The sequence below is a fragment of the Hippocampus comes genome, unplaced genomic scaffold (assembly GCF_001891065.2).
Source record: "Hippocampus comes isolate QL1 unplaced genomic scaffold, H_comes_QL1_v1.1 scaffold9, whole genome shotgun sequence".
NCBI lineage: Eukaryota > Metazoa > Chordata > Actinopteri > Syngnathiformes > Syngnathidae > Hippocampus > Hippocampus comes.
Window position 1 is genome coordinate 903,886 of NW_017805275.1, and position 16,619 is coordinate 920,504.

The 16,619-nt window shown below is 41.3% G+C and overlaps 2 protein-coding genes across 7 annotated transcripts; both read left to right on the plus strand.

The window, feature by feature from the left end:
• Nucleotides 1-110: 110 nt before the first annotated feature.
• On the plus strand, nucleotides 111-14,117 carry btk (Bruton agammaglobulinemia tyrosine kinase). Of its 6 annotated transcripts, none has more exons than XM_019869899.1 (18): nucleotides 112-348; nucleotides 4,348-4,506; nucleotides 5,422-5,526; nucleotides 5,770-5,851; nucleotides 5,953-6,078; nucleotides 6,803-6,855; nucleotides 8,396-8,583; nucleotides 8,656-8,718; nucleotides 8,820-8,874; nucleotides 9,229-9,308; nucleotides 9,532-9,659; nucleotides 10,631-10,702; nucleotides 11,134-11,305; nucleotides 11,388-11,607; nucleotides 11,689-11,753; nucleotides 12,788-12,906; nucleotides 12,997-13,154; nucleotides 13,581-13,652. In XM_019869899.1, the coding sequence occupies exons 2-18, from the start codon at nucleotides 4,366-4,368 to the stop codon at nucleotides 13,650-13,652; spliced, it is 1,899 nt and encodes a 632-aa protein (XP_019725458.1). In that variant the 5' UTR covers nucleotides 112-348; nucleotides 4,348-4,365. The 6 variants fall into 6 exon arrangements, 5 of the variants coding, with proteins under 5 accessions (XP_019725458.1, XP_019725459.1, XP_019725460.1 ...); XM_019869900.1 differs by having other exon boundaries at nucleotides 112-347; nucleotides 4,336-4,506; XM_019869901.1 differs by having other exon boundaries at nucleotides 112-342; nucleotides 4,337-4,506.
• Nucleotides 14,118-14,214: 97 nt separating this feature from the next.
• On the plus strand, nucleotides 14,215-15,735 carry timm8a (translocase of inner mitochondrial membrane 8 homolog A (yeast)). Its single transcript, XM_019869909.1, has 2 exons — nucleotides 14,215-14,447; nucleotides 15,312-15,735. Exons 1-2 carry the CDS (start codon nucleotides 14,337-14,339, stop codon nucleotides 15,471-15,473), a joined length of 273 nt encoding a protein of 90 aa, XP_019725468.1. The 5' UTR covers nucleotides 14,215-14,336; the 3' UTR covers nucleotides 15,474-15,735.
• The last annotated feature ends 884 nt before the right edge of the window (nucleotides 15,736-16,619 follow it).

Here is a 16,619-nt window from a genome sequence, read left to right on the forward strand (position 1 = left end):
AATGATATATTTGTAACGTCTTTCGAAGTAGCATTAATTTCAATAAACGATTTAAATCCACTATCTAGAGTAAACCACATAGGAATGTAGAGGTTTGTTAATGTTTAGCCGGTCTTTCTCTTGTCACCCAAAACCGTGCAGAGGGCTGATATGAAAATGAGAAGCAAGAAAGAGAGAGAGCAGAAATGGGGAAGTGTGAGTTCCTCTGTGAGTGTTTTTTTTTCGTTCGTTCTTTTGAATTTGCTTCTCGCATCACAGACGAAACACATTTACTCTGGAAGGGTAAAGCTCCACGCCACCACTTTTAAAGCTCAACTCCGCCAGTTGGTCGTCTGATGCTAGGTGAGAGTATGTCACATCCTCTTTCATTTCACTTTAGTCTATACATCTGTCTACTGTATTTATGTTGTGTCTAAATCGTTAAAAAAACATGGCAAATATATTGTCCTTATCATATGTAGTTGGTACTTTCTTGTTACATTACACTGAAGTTTGACATTCACCTATTTTGCTCTTTTACCAACTTTGTTTGTCATTATCATGGATGCACACGCACCCACACACTCACCACACACGTATCTATTAGGAAGCATCAGAAAAGAAAGGTTCCTGCTAAACAGCAATGGTTATGCTAATATTGGCTTGTACAGAAATGAATGTTTTGCCAAAGTAACAAACAAACAACTAACAAAAGATTGCCTCCTCTATAAGTCAAAGTGTTTAAGTTCTCTGAGAACCGAATTAAATTGTTTGTCCTTTGATGCTTGTTCTGTATAATTTATACAGGTGATTATTTTGTGAATATTGCAACAGTGACAGTTTAATTTTTCCCCACTGCATGAATAAATTCAACTAGCCCATCACCGCTAGCTTTGGGCAAGATGCATGGTACACCCTGGACTGGTCACCAGTCAATTATAAGGCACATAGAGAGAGACAAACCTTTACACTAACATTCAATACTGAGTGCAACTTGAACCCACCCTGCCACATAAGTCTCTGTACCACAATAACATCAGTAGAAACTAAACGAGAAGAAAAATACACAGCATGCAGAAAAGTAGCACTGATGATTTTACCCACAACGAAATGTTCAACAGTATATTCAAACATATACTCGCTGTAATAAATATTATACAAGATACTTTTTTACAACGCATGACATGTTCAAAATTGTAAAATGAGTGCAATTTGTTAAAGTGAAACTATATATTATTTTTATTACTGTGCTTTATTTTCTTTCGACCATATTTTATTTGAAAAGTGAATAAACAATGCCGTGGGAGCTTATCAAATTTCACTTAATAGGTGAGAAAATTATTTATTAATAACAAATAATGTATCTTTCTCCATCGACTCATGTCAGCAATTTATAGTGACAGAAAGAACAAATAAAGTATGTTCTATTAGATGGCAAAAAGTATGAAATTGATCTATGTATCCTCTTTTTGTGACAACTTTGTTTGGTGGTGTGCCGTGCGATTTTTCGAACTTAAAATATGTGCCTTGGCTCCGTACAGGTTAGGAATCACTGGTTTAGCGGACGTCATAGCTAGCAATGTACTTTTGGCGCAATGTCAAACTAATTTGAAACCGCGTTTAAAAATGTAACACATTTAAAGCAAAATACATGTGATTTTATTACTCTTGACTTCGATACAATGGGTCATGATTTTAAAACAATAGGAAGTTGTGGGTCCAAGGGTGATCACAGTTGAGAACCACTGGTGCAAACTGTAAATATACCACAGATTGTGACCTCAAAACAGTTTAATGCCATCGCAAACGCATTTAACAATGTTACCCTGAACATCAAATAGCTTAGAGATCATTAAAACAAAACTGCACTGGAATCAATGTTCCCACTAATTTTCCATGTGTCTGAGCAGTCACACAAACTCCCTGAATGACACGGTGAGCAACATCAGATGTGCACATGGCGGCCAAACCAGTATGACACCTGTCCAAAACTTGAGATCAAAACAATTTACATGATGCATGTATGTTGTAGGAGTGGCAAGGTGGTCGACTTATTAGCGTCGGCCTCACAGTGCAGAGGTGCAGTGCTCGATTCCAATTCCGGCCTTCCTCTGTGGAGTTTGCATGTTCTCCTCATGCCTTCGTGGGTTTTCCTCCTGTTTCCTCCCATATTTCAAAAACATGCAAGGCAGGTTTTTGGAACACTGACAATTGTCCCTAGGTGTGATTGTGAACGTGGATGGTTGTTTGTCTGTGTGCCTTGCGATTGGCTGACAACCAGTTCAGGGTGTCCCCCGCCCACTGCCCGATGACAGCCGGCCGGGATAGGCTCCAGCAGGCACGCTACCCTCATGAGGATATGCGGATTAGAAAACGGATGGATGGATGTTACAAAGCATTTAAAACCATCTATTCATTATATCAAAATAGAACATATAATTGAATAGATATTTCTGACACGAATAAAATTGGCCCTAGTTTTTTACTTTTATTTTAAATACAATAATTAAGTCTCAATACAAACTGTATCAATACATTATCCACTCATAAATACCGGTAATAGAAAACATGTTATTTCATAAAACACAAACATTACTAGCAAATGAGCTTCATTTAAGGGGCTCATGAATTACGCCCATGCTTGGACTTCCTGAATTGAACAATCCACAGTGTCGCCTTTAACAAGTAAGTGTGAGTGTACTATCTGTGTGTCAATGTAGACTTTGTAGTGTTGGTCGCAGTACTCACACTGTAAGGGAAGTGGGAATGATGTGGTCTCCCATTTGTAGATTAAACTGGCTTGGAAATGAAGGAATGAGCGTGGAAATGTAATATTTGTGCATGGTGCGCTGTAGGGTCACTGTGTGCCCTCTGAAGGTGAGAGTTGTGCGCAACTGCTCACACTGGGAGCTTAGAGGGAACATTGACTGTCACTGTATCTGCATGTAACAGCTAAAAACCCAGTTTAAATTTACAATAGCTTATCAACTTTCATCTATGGATAATTTCACCAATACCTCATGACAGCAGTTACTACTTTCCAATCAGGCAGGGCATAAACGCAATTGTGTGACATCTAATGGTGTAACAGAAGAGCACCAGTTATATGCAAATAGGTGAGTTTATTTAAGAGTAGCCAAAGATAGGATCCAACGATAAAACAAATTTGTATATAGGAAGTATAGACATGGCTTCACTCTATACACTTGTTTAATGATTGCATCATATTTATTGCAGAAGGTTAGCAGCATGGACCTTGAGCGACAAACTGAAAATTACCCATGGTGTACAGTTAGGGGGGAAAATAAGTCTGATTAAGCAATGAGATGGCACCAAGGAGGTGTCGCAAGGGGGAACTACGTCGCGTGTGTGGGGTATTAAAAGCTGTCATGAAGCTGATGCTATGATAACTCCAGTCGTGACAGATTACATCTGTGTTGAAGCCATTGCTGTCCTGCAAGCCTGATGCAACTTCCCCATCAGTCTGTCTGCATTTGAGTCAACTGCCGTTCGTATTAAAAGACACACGCGCACGCACGCACGCACGCACACACGCACGCGCGCGCGCGCACACACACACACACACACACGCACACACACACACACACACACACATTCTGCTGTCTCACTCCGTTACTTTAGATCAGTGTTCTCCAATTTATTTTCCCTTACATGGGAGACCCTTCCACACAAACCTACCGGTAATGCCAATTAAACATAACTGAGGGCCACAGGATAAAAAAGTTGCCTATTTTCAAGAAGAACAAGTCATATTGTTACAATAATAAAGTGACAATTTTGAGGTAAAGAAGTTCTAATATTGTGAGACTAAAGTTGTATTTTCCAAGATAAAGTTATAACGCTCTCTCTCTCTCTCTCTCTCTCTCTCTCTCTCTCTCTCTCTCTCTCTCTCTCTCACACACACACACACACACACACACACACACACACACACACACACACACACACAAAACTTAAGTACGGCGTGACTACTAAACTCAAGACTCAGTCAGTTAATTTTTTTGCCATAATACCGACAAAGAGAGTACTGTTTTATCAAATGATACAGAAAAGAAATCGCTTTATGAAAATAAACACGAATCACAAAGAAAGTGTCTCTAATCTTGCTTGATGATCAGTTGGATGAACGGCGCTGCTCCGAGTCTGCGTGGCTTGCGGTAGACCGACCGCACAGCGGAGCGACACAAGTGCTCACGTTGACAGTGCTATAAAAGGGCCGGTTCCAAGTATCGAATTAGCCGTTACACCGCATATACACAACAAATGACAGATGAATTCACTCCAGTGGCCGTTGGCCACTTTCAACAACCTTGCAGACTAAAGCGATCTGTCGATCATTCATTGCAGATCACGCCGGCGTGAACCATGTGTGACAACATTTTGGAAGACATTTTCATTAAGCGCTCGCAGCAGAGGAGGAAAACGTCGCCGTTGAACTATAAAGAGAGATGGTTCATCCTCACACGGGACAAACTCTCCTACTACGACTACGATGCTGACAAAGGGGTAAGGATGGAACGTTGTTTGGCCTTTTAACCCACATCCTTGAGGGGAAACAAGCTGTCAATTGTGTGCTACTAGTTTCCCAAGTGATATATATTTGTCAGCTGAGCTAAATTGAATTAAATTACGTGACAAAGGCTAAACCAGAGGACTGTTTCACTTTAATTATAGTTAGCTTGATAAACATAAATTGTAATTTCAGTTATCGTTTTTTAAAAACACTTTATCCCCCCCCACGAAAATTTGTTTTAGTTATTTAAGTAGTTTTCCTTAACTATAATAACCGTGGAAATGATCAGGGGATTAATTAAATGGTCATCTATCTAGAAATAATGTTAATCTACCTATGCGATCAATGTAGAGTGACAGACAAAATAGTTGAATGCTCTTCCACTGGATGGCAGAAGGCACAATTCACCTGTGTATTGTTGTTGCAACACAATAATTAGTATTGTAATGTAATGGAGTAAAAATGTTTATTAACTGTGCTTTGGTAGAATTTTCATGCATCTGTAATTTCTTCCATTATTTCTGTTTTATTTTGTATTACTTTCTCGGCACTAGTTTTCCCAAATAAAATGTAGATACTTTTACTCCGAAATCCATCTTTGTTACTAGTTACCACAAAACAAAATATGAAGAAATCGTTTGTAGATCTAAAATGCCTGAAACGCTACGCACAAAGCAGAAGTAATCTTGCATGTTCTTTTGTGGTAGAGATACAGGCAGTCAGTAAATATGTAAGCATGTGTGCTTTTTGTGACATTTTTGTTTGGTGCTGTGTTTTTTGCTCATGTCACATATTTGCCCTGGATCCACAAAGGTTGAGAAACACCGCTTTGGTGCATGATCAATGTTTCGATATTGCTTTGTAAAAATAAATACAGCATTGTTGTGCTTTTCCCGTCTGTCTCGCAGAAGCGAAAAGGCCTGAGGGGCTCAGTGGACCTGGAGAAGATCAAGTGTGTCGAAACGGTGCAGACGGAGCACAACAGCCCGCAGGAGCGCATGTATGCATTCCAGGTAGAGTTTTGATTTGGCCATGTTGGAAGATAGTTGTCTTGGTTCCTGGCAGCCCCCTTTCCAATGAATCGAGAATAATGTGGAACAAGTGTAAGAAGTGAAAGAAGCAGTCCAGATGTGGGGGCTTTTGTGGTGCTTGCAGGTGTACACTGGGCTACGCTAGTCTTACCACACAGGAAGCAAGAGTGTGAGAGGCATTGGTGAAAATACAAAATGAAAACTAACCGTGTCGTTATGTTTAAGGTCATTTACGATGAGGGGCCGCTGTACATCTTCGCAAAGACAGAGGAAGTTCGAGCTCAGTGGATAAAGAAGCTGAAAGAACGTCAGCATGCAAACTGATATCATCACTTCGTGGAGGAAGTGTGTGCTCATTCAAATGTTGTGTGCACGCCTGTGCGTCCGTGTGCGTTTGTGTGCGTTTAGTGGTGCAAACCAACAAGGACTTGATGCAAAAGTACCACCCGTGCTTCTGGATCGACGGCATGTGGCTCTGCTGCCAGCAGGAAGTCAAGCAGGCGATGGGCTGTAAGGTTCTGGATAGCAAGAACGGTGAGGATGAGCCACACGTTATTTCTGAAAGATTCTACGACTGCAGTGATTGCCAGAAATTTAATCTAAATTACTCAGCAACGGTATTCATTTCATCATGTGTCTTGAATTAACCGGTGGTGTCCGACTGCGTTGTGTTTAAGAATATTGATGACGCACAGCAGGATTTCTTCTTTGCGTTTAATGGTCTCAATGACAAAGCTTGACAAAAACAGCAGAAAACAATGTCCTCCTCACCAATTACATTGATACAGCGTACCCCTCCTCGTGGAATGTTTTTATTCTACCCTTTGATAATGGAGCCTTTAGTGAAAGAACACATCAGGTATTTATAATTTCACAGATTTTGTGTAAAGTATTTCGATTTTTTTTTTTACTGGCCGTGTTACATTATAGTCAGCATTTGTACTCCTTTAATCATGTACCTTTCAAGATCTATACATGCCAGCGATGCATAGTGACAGGCAGAACAATGAAATGCTCTTCCACTACATGGCAAAAAGTGTGTTGCCCTTCTTACAAAAGAATAATCGCTTTGTATTCAATTAAAAAGTCCCAGATTTTATGCTGAGTGAGTACATTTTAGAATCAAATGAGACAACATCATCATTATTTCAGTATACATATACTTTATTGCGATAGGTGGTGTGCCATGAGATTTTTCAAATCGACGTTGTAAGCCTAGCCGGATGACAAAACTCCTGAACATCTTTTTCCGCAATAGGCTTGATGTCTCGGAGGGGAACCCGCAAACCTCTGCCCCCGACTCCTTCAGAGGTAAGCACACATTTATCGATTCACTGTAAAAATCTGTAAAAGTAGAGTGAATTGTTCGCTCGGAGTCCAGGGGCTTGGCTAACATTACCGCAGAATATCCAACTTCGGATGACAACAAAAGTTCAAAAAAAGTAATTGGACAGATCACAAGACAAAGCAAGGGCAAATGTATTTAGCAGTGGTGTCCTATGCGGTCCAGTCTCTGCTGGACTTTGAACAACATCTAGTCCTCAGCAATTCAGAGCTGAGCGCACAAACCGCTTGGCTAAAAGGACATACAGTACTGGAAAATGACGCAAGAGGACTGGACTGCACCATCTTTCATTCTGATTAAAATGGCAATGAGGAAAAACAAAAATTGAATAAAAGTGTGTCTGCTAGTTACAAGCCTATTTCTGGGTTTACAAGACTGTACTGTACTTTTTTTTTTTTATTGTACTTTAAGTGTGACTCAAAAGGGCCCAAAACTCAAATACATTCCTCTTACCGAATTGCAAAAAAAAAATATAAACAAAAAACAAACAGAGCTGCAATTTGCTGTCCGTCTGTAAGGCCGCTTCCTGGTTTACTGAGGGTGATGTAAGACCATTTCAAATTCGGCAATTACTGAGGACAGTTCCAACGTTACCCAAACAGCAAAGAGAAAGAGAAAGTAGTTGAAGAAAAGTTGAATTGTGGAGCAAACTGCTTCCTGCTACAGATGATGATGTAAGATGAATAGACAGTACTGTTCCATTTTTCTTTTTTTCACGGGCTACTTCCTGCTAAAGACAGCAGTGGTAGGCACGTCAGTGCCTCAGTCATCATTCCATCATTATTTCAGACCGACCCATTCCAACGGCGACGTCAGCCAATCGACATTTTTCTTTAATTCTGAAGTAGCGGAAAACAGTTCAGTGACGCCGCCCGTGACACCGTGCATTTTGCATGTACACAAACATGAACCCATGGTACACAAATGAATATATTTACTCTTTAATTTATTCAACACACACAAATTCCCTTCACATGTGGCTCATCAATAGTATGAGCAAGTACAGATGGCACAATCTCAAAATGACGGTACGATGTCTTTGTCAAAAAAATAAAATAAAATAAAATAAGGAAAAGGAAAAAAAACTTGCGGAAAAATGCCTGGTGGAAAATACGTCAGGAAAGTGAAGGATAAAAATGCTTACTGTATTCTTAATGGACACAAAATACATCATGCTCAAATGTCATATATCATCATGTCATATTTTACAATCAACAGATTATTTTTCACTGCAATATTGATGGGAAAAAATGCATTGAGATCATTTTTCAAAAACATTTATCCCTAAACTCTACCATTTGCATTCAGGGGATGTGTTCATATGTGACTCGAACAGCAAAAAGAGCGAATACATTTCTTTACAGGCCTACTTACGTTGTTGTTTGCCACTTACGTGTCGTTGTTTGCCCAGTTTTGCTAAGTAGCAAACAAATACCAATCAAAACAGTCCATTGCGTTTCAAGCTTTGTGTATTTGGCAGAGGTAACGATACGTTGTTTTTTTCAGGACAAGCCCGGCCGACGACTTCCTCCGCAGCTTCCCGAGGCCAACGAGCCCTGCGCGGGGATGAGCGTCGTAGCTCAATACAACCATCCGGCCATGATGTCTCACGACCTCGAGCTGAAGAAGGACGAGGAGTACACCATCTTGGACAAGTCCGACCCCAACTGGTGGAGAGCCAGAGACAAATACGGGTAGGTGAAACCATTGCCTAAGGTTGGCTGCCTTACTTAGAACTATGCTTAAAAATTTGTTTGATGTTGTAGAAATGAGGGTTACATACCCAGCAACTATGTGGTGGAAGTTGGACACGGCTTAGACCGATATGAGTGAGTGTCGACACGAGTCTGCTTCGTCAGAATTCCTCATTTAATTTGCATGTTATGTCGAAAACCCCCAAATTCCCTGAAAAATTCTCTTTCTTTTCAAGTTGGTATTGCAAGAATACAAACCGTAGCCAGGCAGAGAAGCTCCTGAAGACTGAGGTAAGACTCGTTAAAAAGCGTCAAAAGAATTTAGCCCAGTGCTCATAATTGCAATATATAGTTCTTGTCCTCGCAAGCGTCTCAGATTGGTCTGAAGAATTAATCCTACTCAAATTGACATCAATTTTTTTCTCCAAAATTGTTCATCCCTAGTTTCAGACTAGCTGGAGTAAGTCTCAACCGACTTTTAGTGAGAGCTGGATTGGTTACTCGTCAACCAACCGCAAGGCTAAAACACAGGGCAAACGTGCTAACCACGATGTAACCACGCTGCCAAATCTAATACAATGCCTTAACAAGCGCAAGCTCAAAGTTGTTCACTATTTGGATTGCCTCACTTTTTTTGACCCTCAGAACAAAGATGGAGGCTTCCTGGTGCGAGACTCCAGCAAGCCAGGGAAGTACACCGTGTCTCTGTTCAGTAAAGGCGGCGGGTGAGTTTCACTCTGCTTCACACGACGCTATTTACGGCACAATATCATGTATCCGCTGGATGTAGCACAAAAGAAAAAGTATAACAGAAACAGTGGATGGGATCACATGTAAATCGTCGATGCAAAACCACTCTTATCTCCCTGACCCCATCTGCTCTGTGGATAATGACAATGTCGCATAACCTCATGCATCATATGATCGTTTCTTTCTTCCCGTCCACAGAGAGGCCGGTGGCATCTGCAAACATTACAACATCTGCACCACCCCGCAGGGACAGTTCTACTTGGCCGAGAAGCACAACTTCAACAACATCCCGGAGCTCATCAACTACCATCAGCACAATGCCGCAGGTTCACGAACATTAAGCTACTCTATCCACTCGATGAGGATAATATCACACAAGCAAGTCATTTTTTTAAACACCCCATGTTACAGTTTTTTTTATAGTCTTTGATTCCTTTTATCCAGTTTACAAGTCTATTTGGGGTGAAAACTAGCAGAATGTTCTTTTCAAATTAGTCTTTTAAAAATGTTCATATGTTAAAAAGCTTTCTTCCGATTGGATCTCTGTTTTCCTTATTTTAATATGGACAACAGCTTTCCTCAGATTGGTTAGTTCCCCATGTGTGGGCATTTTGTAGCCACCATGTCTCATATTGTGTTGGTTCCCATTTAGTTCAGGGGGCTATCGGCAAATTCTGACCGGACACAGTGCACTCTGAAGGGGGCCATGGCAGCGCGATGGCCCGGTGTTCCGCCTGGAGTAAAATTTTTTCTCCTCCTTTTAAATTTTTTAAAAATTATTATTTATTTCATTTTTATGCCCACTTCTGTGGTGATGCCTCACAGCCGCCCAGATGACACACTGGGGCTGACTGACCGCATGTGTATGTGTGGCTGTCGCTTAAAACGTTTTCCTTATCTGCTGTGAGGTTGGTAGCTGATGCAAAGGTTTAGCTTTGCACGAGACGCCGATGTATTGTCGCTGTCGGCTATTTTTCCCCGAGGTGAATGGGTGTGTAGTTACCACAAAATGGGCAAGTACTTGAATAATGACAAATCCACATCACAACAATGCCGAAAACAAATTTGCTCATTTTTGCCTTTCAAAGTCCACTGAGTGCCAACAACAAAGCGCATAGATGCAAAAACTTAAACAATGTTAGAGACTCATTTTGACCTCTGTTATGCATAATAAATGTGGGGAAATGTGATTTTGATGACATGGGATCTTTAAATGCACATTAGTCTTTTAAACATGTTTGGTCGACCTCTTTAAGCTTGATTATACGTAATACTTTCCTGTTCTCCAAATCACCAGGCATGTTTAGCAGACTGAAATATATTGTTTCCGATCGAGCACAGCCTCCATCCACAGCAGGTCTTGGCTATGGTAAGTGTCACTGAGGAAACTGGACAATGCAATGTATTTAAATCAATGCTTTGGAAGTATTTTAGTTAAAACATTTGGAAACCATTACCCATAATGCTACAAGGGACTGAAAAGTGGGAGTAGAAATGATGATGAGACTTAGCAAAATGGCTTGTGATCTAGATGGAGACAGACAGACAGAGAGAGAGAGAGAGACAATAGTTAATGACTAAAAGAAACATAATGCTGTAGGATTCTTTTAGTTGTTGACTTGTTGCGTATGCCACAGGTTAAAAGACTACATTACCCAAAATGCAATTGGACTCAGAGAAGACTTCATTCAACTCCACTTTACACGCAACATGAAAACATATAAATACTGAAAGCATCAACAATATTTAAATAAGGGTAAAATACAACTCAGAGACACAAATCTTGTTTGTGTTCCGCAGGCATGTGGGAGATCGACCCCTCCTGTCTGACTTTCATTCGGGTCCTGGGTACGGGTCAGTTTGGCGTGGTGCAGCACGGAAAATGGAAGGGCCAGCACGACGTGGCTATCAAGATGATTAAAGCCGGGGCCATGTCGGAGGATGACTTCATAGAGGAAGCCAAGATCATGATGTAAAGCGCAATCGATTGGTCATCCGAGAAATGACACATGATGCGGTATGCGTTGGATCACGAGCCCGCAATTTCAAACTAGGATGCTCCACCACGAGAACCTGGTGCAGCTGTATGGCGTGTGCACCAAGCAGAGCAGCATCTATATTGTGACTGAGTTCCTCTCCAATGGCTGCCTGCTCACCTACCTCAGGGAGGGCCTCAGGCAGCACCCCACCTCCGTACAGCTACTGGAGATGTGCAAAGACGTCTCCGAGGGAATGGCCTACCTGGAGTCCAAGCAGTTCATCCACAGGGATCTGGTGAGAGGGCACAGACTGCATCATGGTGACTCGCTCCAGTGGACAGTTTTCAATTCAAATGTGTCTTCATTTCCACCGCAGGCAGCCAGGAACTGCTTGGTTGACGGCAACGGAACGGTCAAAGTGGCAGACTTTGGTTTGTCAAGGTAGAATCACAGCAGTTCTGTAAAGTGTTGTGTTACAGCTGCAGCTGTTGTAACAGCAGCTCGAGAAAAATAAACATGTATTTTATTGTATAATGAAGGGCGAGCAAGGCCTTCGACTTCTACAGCGGATGCGCTGACCTGCCAGTACATTTACAACCTAAATTGTAATATTTGGTCTATGAAACTGTTCATGTTGGGTTCTGGTCCAATCAAATTTCAGCCTCTATACAGTACTCGTAAAACCCAAAATTGGTCAAAAAGGGGACTGACACAACCGTTGGGGTTATTATCATTAACACACTGTATATTATTATATATTGGGTTATTCACCAAAGTTTTGGGTTGTTTTGTTGGTTATTTATTTTGACCCAAATTTTGGGTCGGCCCATTTTTTACCCATATTGAGTTACCTTTGACCCAATGTTTTTAGACATCATTGTAATCTTCCCAGGACCTTCAAAAACACCAGTGCAGGCCGATTACTTAATTCAAATTATATTAGCGATGTGACTCTTTAACCAATCAGAGATGAACCTTCGAGTGCCAGCTTGTTGGCAGAAAATAACATGAGTATTTTGCCGTCCTCCGATTGGATGGTCAAAGCAAAACTTATCACGGTGAACCCCCGCATACAGTATTTGCGGTTTACCAGTCGCACATTTGCATTTCGCTGAAAAACTGTTTTTGTGCTCAAATCCAAGCCATAAATAAAATTGTTTTGTCGCCATCTGGTGACATCACGCTGTCCAGCAACTTAACTGGAATGAGGGGAGGAGCTTCATTTAGTCAGGCCATAGTCTTATCTAATAAAAGAAAGTGCTTTGCTGCCATGTTGTGGCATCTGTAGGCTGCCACAAATTTGTTTTGTTTTTGTCATGTTATTCGGCAAACATTTATTCAGCATTTTCTGTTCTTTTTATGTGAATGATAGTTTCTCTGACGCTAATGTCATATTAGGAGGTGGACTAAGTCCTCACTAAAGGCCAATTATAACAGCAATCATAACAATGTATAACTAAGTTTAATATCTTCAGGTACGTCCTAGACGACGAGTACACAAGCTCTGCAGGTTCCAAGTTCCCCGTCCGCTGGTCGCCTCCTGAAGTTCTCCTCTATTGCAGATTCAGCAGCAAGTCGGACATTTGGGCTTACGGTATGTAATCATATCTTCCAAAAAGCCACTTTTAAATCCCCTTTGCTGGTTCATGTTTAGGTTCAGAATTTGACACGTCCATGTTTCTAGGGGTGCTGATGTGGGAGGTGTACACTTTGGGGAGGCTCCCATACGACCGTCTGAACAACAATGAAATCGTGTCTCAAGTGTCTGGAGGCCTACGACTGTACCGTCCTCAGCTGGCGTGTGAGAAGATCTACAACGTCATGTCGTCTTGCTGGCTCGATGTAAGTACAAATTCACAATGGGAATGTTGGATTTATGGAAATGCTGTACACACTTGATAAGTGGTTAGCACGTCTGCCTCACAGTTCTGAGATTCTGGGTTGAAAAGTTACATCTTATTCTCCCTTAGAGTGTGTGTGTGTGTGTGTGTGTGTGTGTGTGTGTGTGTGTGTGTGTGTGTGTGTGTGTGTGTGTGTGTGTGTGTGTGTGTGTGTGTTTCCTCTGGGTCCTCCGGCTTCTTGCATTCCTTAAACATGCATGTTAGTTTCTGGAATAGGCCTCATCTGGGAACTGTAAATAAGACTCATCTTCAAAATTTTACATTGTGATGTAACATGTAATGTTCAGTAATTATATTATTTATTTATTTAATGTCCACATAAGAAATGTGTTTGACATGTGCGATTTTTCTGTTTTGTTCACTCCAGAAGGCAGATGAGAGACCCACCTTCCAGGAACTGGTGTTCACTGTTCAGGATTTGCTGTATGAACTACAGTAGATTACAACTGCAGCAACCTGGAAAATGAACGCAAACTTTTGAAATGTTTAAACATAATGTAAGTTACCGGTTTGGAATAGCTAATTTAACAGTGATATCCTTCTTTGACGACCTTTGTTGAACACACAAACATATTGTAATGCCCTTCAGTGTCATCAAGGATGCACACAGCCGCTGATGCAATCTGCTCGCACTTTTTAATGAACCAAAAAAACGTCAACAGAACTGTGAGAGGTGGTGATGGCCGCAACGCACGCCCACACGCTCCACACTCAGACTGCCTGTCAGAGCCAATCTTCCCCTCCTGGCTCATCCCCTCTCAAGTGGCCCCACCCTCACACTCACAAATAACAATGAACAGCTATTTCAACATGAACGTTGAAGTGGAACCGTGTTTTTTTGAATGCATAATTAATTGCAAAATAAAAGCTGTGTGGGACTTTTGAATAAATGGCGTTGAATATTATACATTCTGTACTGTAGTTTATTTCTAGCCGTTTTGCGGCGTACGTCCTGGGTGCAACGCACGTCTTATTGAGGTCATAGGACCGCGCCGTGCGATTGGTCCGTCTACTTCCGGTCCCTCCAGCGGCGCACATTCATCCACGTGAAGGTCAGCATTTGTGGGATAAGGCGTTCTTCAGTTGTGGATTTCTTAGGACTAACGGCGACTTTCATTCGAGCATGGACGGAAAGACGGCGAGCGCGGACCCTCAGCTGCAGCAATTCATCGAGATCGAGTCTCAGAAGCAAAAGTTTCAGCAGCTGGTGCACCAAATGACGGAAGTGTGCTGGGTAAGTATGCATCTCCCCAGCTAGCTTGACAGCGGTAGCCTATTAGTTCACAAACGATGGGAGTTTGTTATTGTTATGCCACCCGCCTTTTACAATTTATTAATGGGTAGTACTGTATGGCACAGTAGATGCTAATATGTAGGCCCAACAATAAGTACACAACAGTTCGCCTGTTCTGCCAAGTGCTGCTAAAGCTCTTAACTAGCTGAGTCTGAACTGTCGACAAATGATTAAACTGTGACTTTGGTGCGTTCTTCCCGTATTCCGTTTTACTTGATACATTTAATTAAATGAACAATGGGTTCTGATAAGCCTATGCTCGCCGGCGCGTACCTGAAATGTCATGTGTGAGTTCGCCAGGTGTATTGAAGGTAAAACCTCAATGGAGCTAAACTCCAGATATGACATTTATACTTAAGGGTCCGTTCCTAGTGTTCTTCAACAGCCAACAGAACAATATGTTGGCGAAACTAGGCGGTGTCAATTTATCTCACGATGTGTGCACGAACCTGTCGCAGTTAGATGTTAGAGTGCACAGAGTCACACTCAATTTAACAATTGTATTACGAAATTAATAACAGAAAAGAATAAACATTGTTTTCGTTTCGTGGATCTGAGCATTTGTTTAAAGCACAATCTCCATAAAGAGAAAGCTATTAGATGACTTATTTGATGGCTCTACATTTCCAATACTTGAACACCTTAACAGGTTTTTACATTATATGTTTAGGCTAACTTGAACAAACTCTTGTTAAATATCACTGTGATTAGTTCAGGGCCCTCCACAGGGCTGAAATTGTGAACACTTTGGTGGGGTTTGTTTTTCGGACGTAGCAACCTAACAGTCTATTTTGCCCCCACCAGGAAAAGTGCATGGACAAGCCGGGGCCCAAATTGGATTCCAGGACAGATGTGTGCTTTGTCAACTGTGTGGAGAGATTCATCGACACCAGCCAGTTCATACTCAACAGACTGGAACAGACGCAGAGGAGTCGAGGGTCTTTCTCGGACAGCATGACAGACTAACGTGTGCTTTGAAAGACACTTGCAAAAGCACGCCCACGTTTGGATCTGACATGTAAACTAAAACAGTGTTTTGTCGAAAGTGCCTCCCATCAACATCTTGTTTGTTTTTCCCTTTGAGTTGCAACACTGTTCTGTTGCTGACAGTTTTTTTCTTTTTTCCATTAATTGTGTCAACATGGATGTCAACTGATTTTGCAAGCGGAAAACATTTTAGTAGAAGCAAATATGCATTGTGCCCGCTCGCCACAAACACGACAGGTCAGATTCATGTTAAGACAGACGACACCTCGATCAAGGATGCGCGTGTGCTCAAACTGTTAAAAGTTGCATTGTACATATGAAATAAATCAATTATTCAGTCTGTCATGCATGCTTGCAGATAAAAGACACAAAGTCAACAGAAGGAAGAACATTCTTTCTTTGGTCTCACAGTATGAGGTACGGTGTTACCATGACACGAACAGTTTTTCCAACTTGCTCGATAATGTGATTGAAGTGCACTTTTTGAAGCAGCCATAAATAAATGGAGAAAAAAAACAAATCAGAAGATAAAGCACAAGGTTAGGTAATCTGTCGCTTCATAAATCAACTTATACATGACCAAATTCTTTCAAATAATTAATTCAACATTCTGGCACCAAGAAGTGGAATTATGTTCTCACCTCAAGACCTAATAATTTATTTTATATATCGGGGGGCTACTATTTGAGTAACTACAGTATGCATTTATCCCGCCTGAACTTAAATCAACCCGTGGTCAGACCAGGAAAGCAAGAGGATTGTGTAAAGCAGATAAATTGAGAAAAAAGTGTCAAAAATTTTAAACTAAGTACAACAACTGCAACAGTGGAACCTCGATGCCTTAAGTTCCTGTGCTACGAGAGGGAATACAATTCTGGACTTCCTGTATGCCAAAGTGAAGGGCGCATTTGGCTTTTCTTCTTTCCCTCCTCTAGAGAATCTGATTAAAATATCTGAGACAACAGTGGAACAGCACATGGCCGACCATCATCGTGATGGTTTGGGCTAAAGACAGACAGTGGAGGCGCCACAGCAACGTTTCCACATGATGTCACTGGATGGTTATGTGTTTTTCAAGATTCCATTTGTATAAAAACGAATATGTTTTTCCCTTCTATATTTATC

Bases quoted from the DNA above. Each gene is read 5' to 3' on its own strand.
- btk (XM_019869899.1), top strand. From the start codon at position 4,366: ATGTGTGACAACATTTTGGAAGACATTTTCATTAAGCGCTCGCAGCAG. The intron at 8,875-9,228 runs GTAAGACTCGTT...TTTGACCCTCAG, and splicing joins AGAAGCTCCTGAAGACTGAG to AACAAAGATGGAGGCTTCCT. The intron at 9,309-9,531 runs GTGAGTTTCACT...TCCCGTCCACAG, and splicing joins CTGTTCAGTAAAGGCGGCGG to AGAGGCCGGTGGCATCTGCA.
- timm8a (XM_019869909.1), top strand. From the start codon at position 14,337: ATGGACGGAAAGACGGCGAGCGCGGACCCTCAGCTGCAGCAATTCATC. The intron at 14,448-15,311 runs GTAAGTATGCAT...TGCCCCCACCAG, and splicing joins AAATGACGGAAGTGTGCTGG to GAAAAGTGCATGGACAAGCC.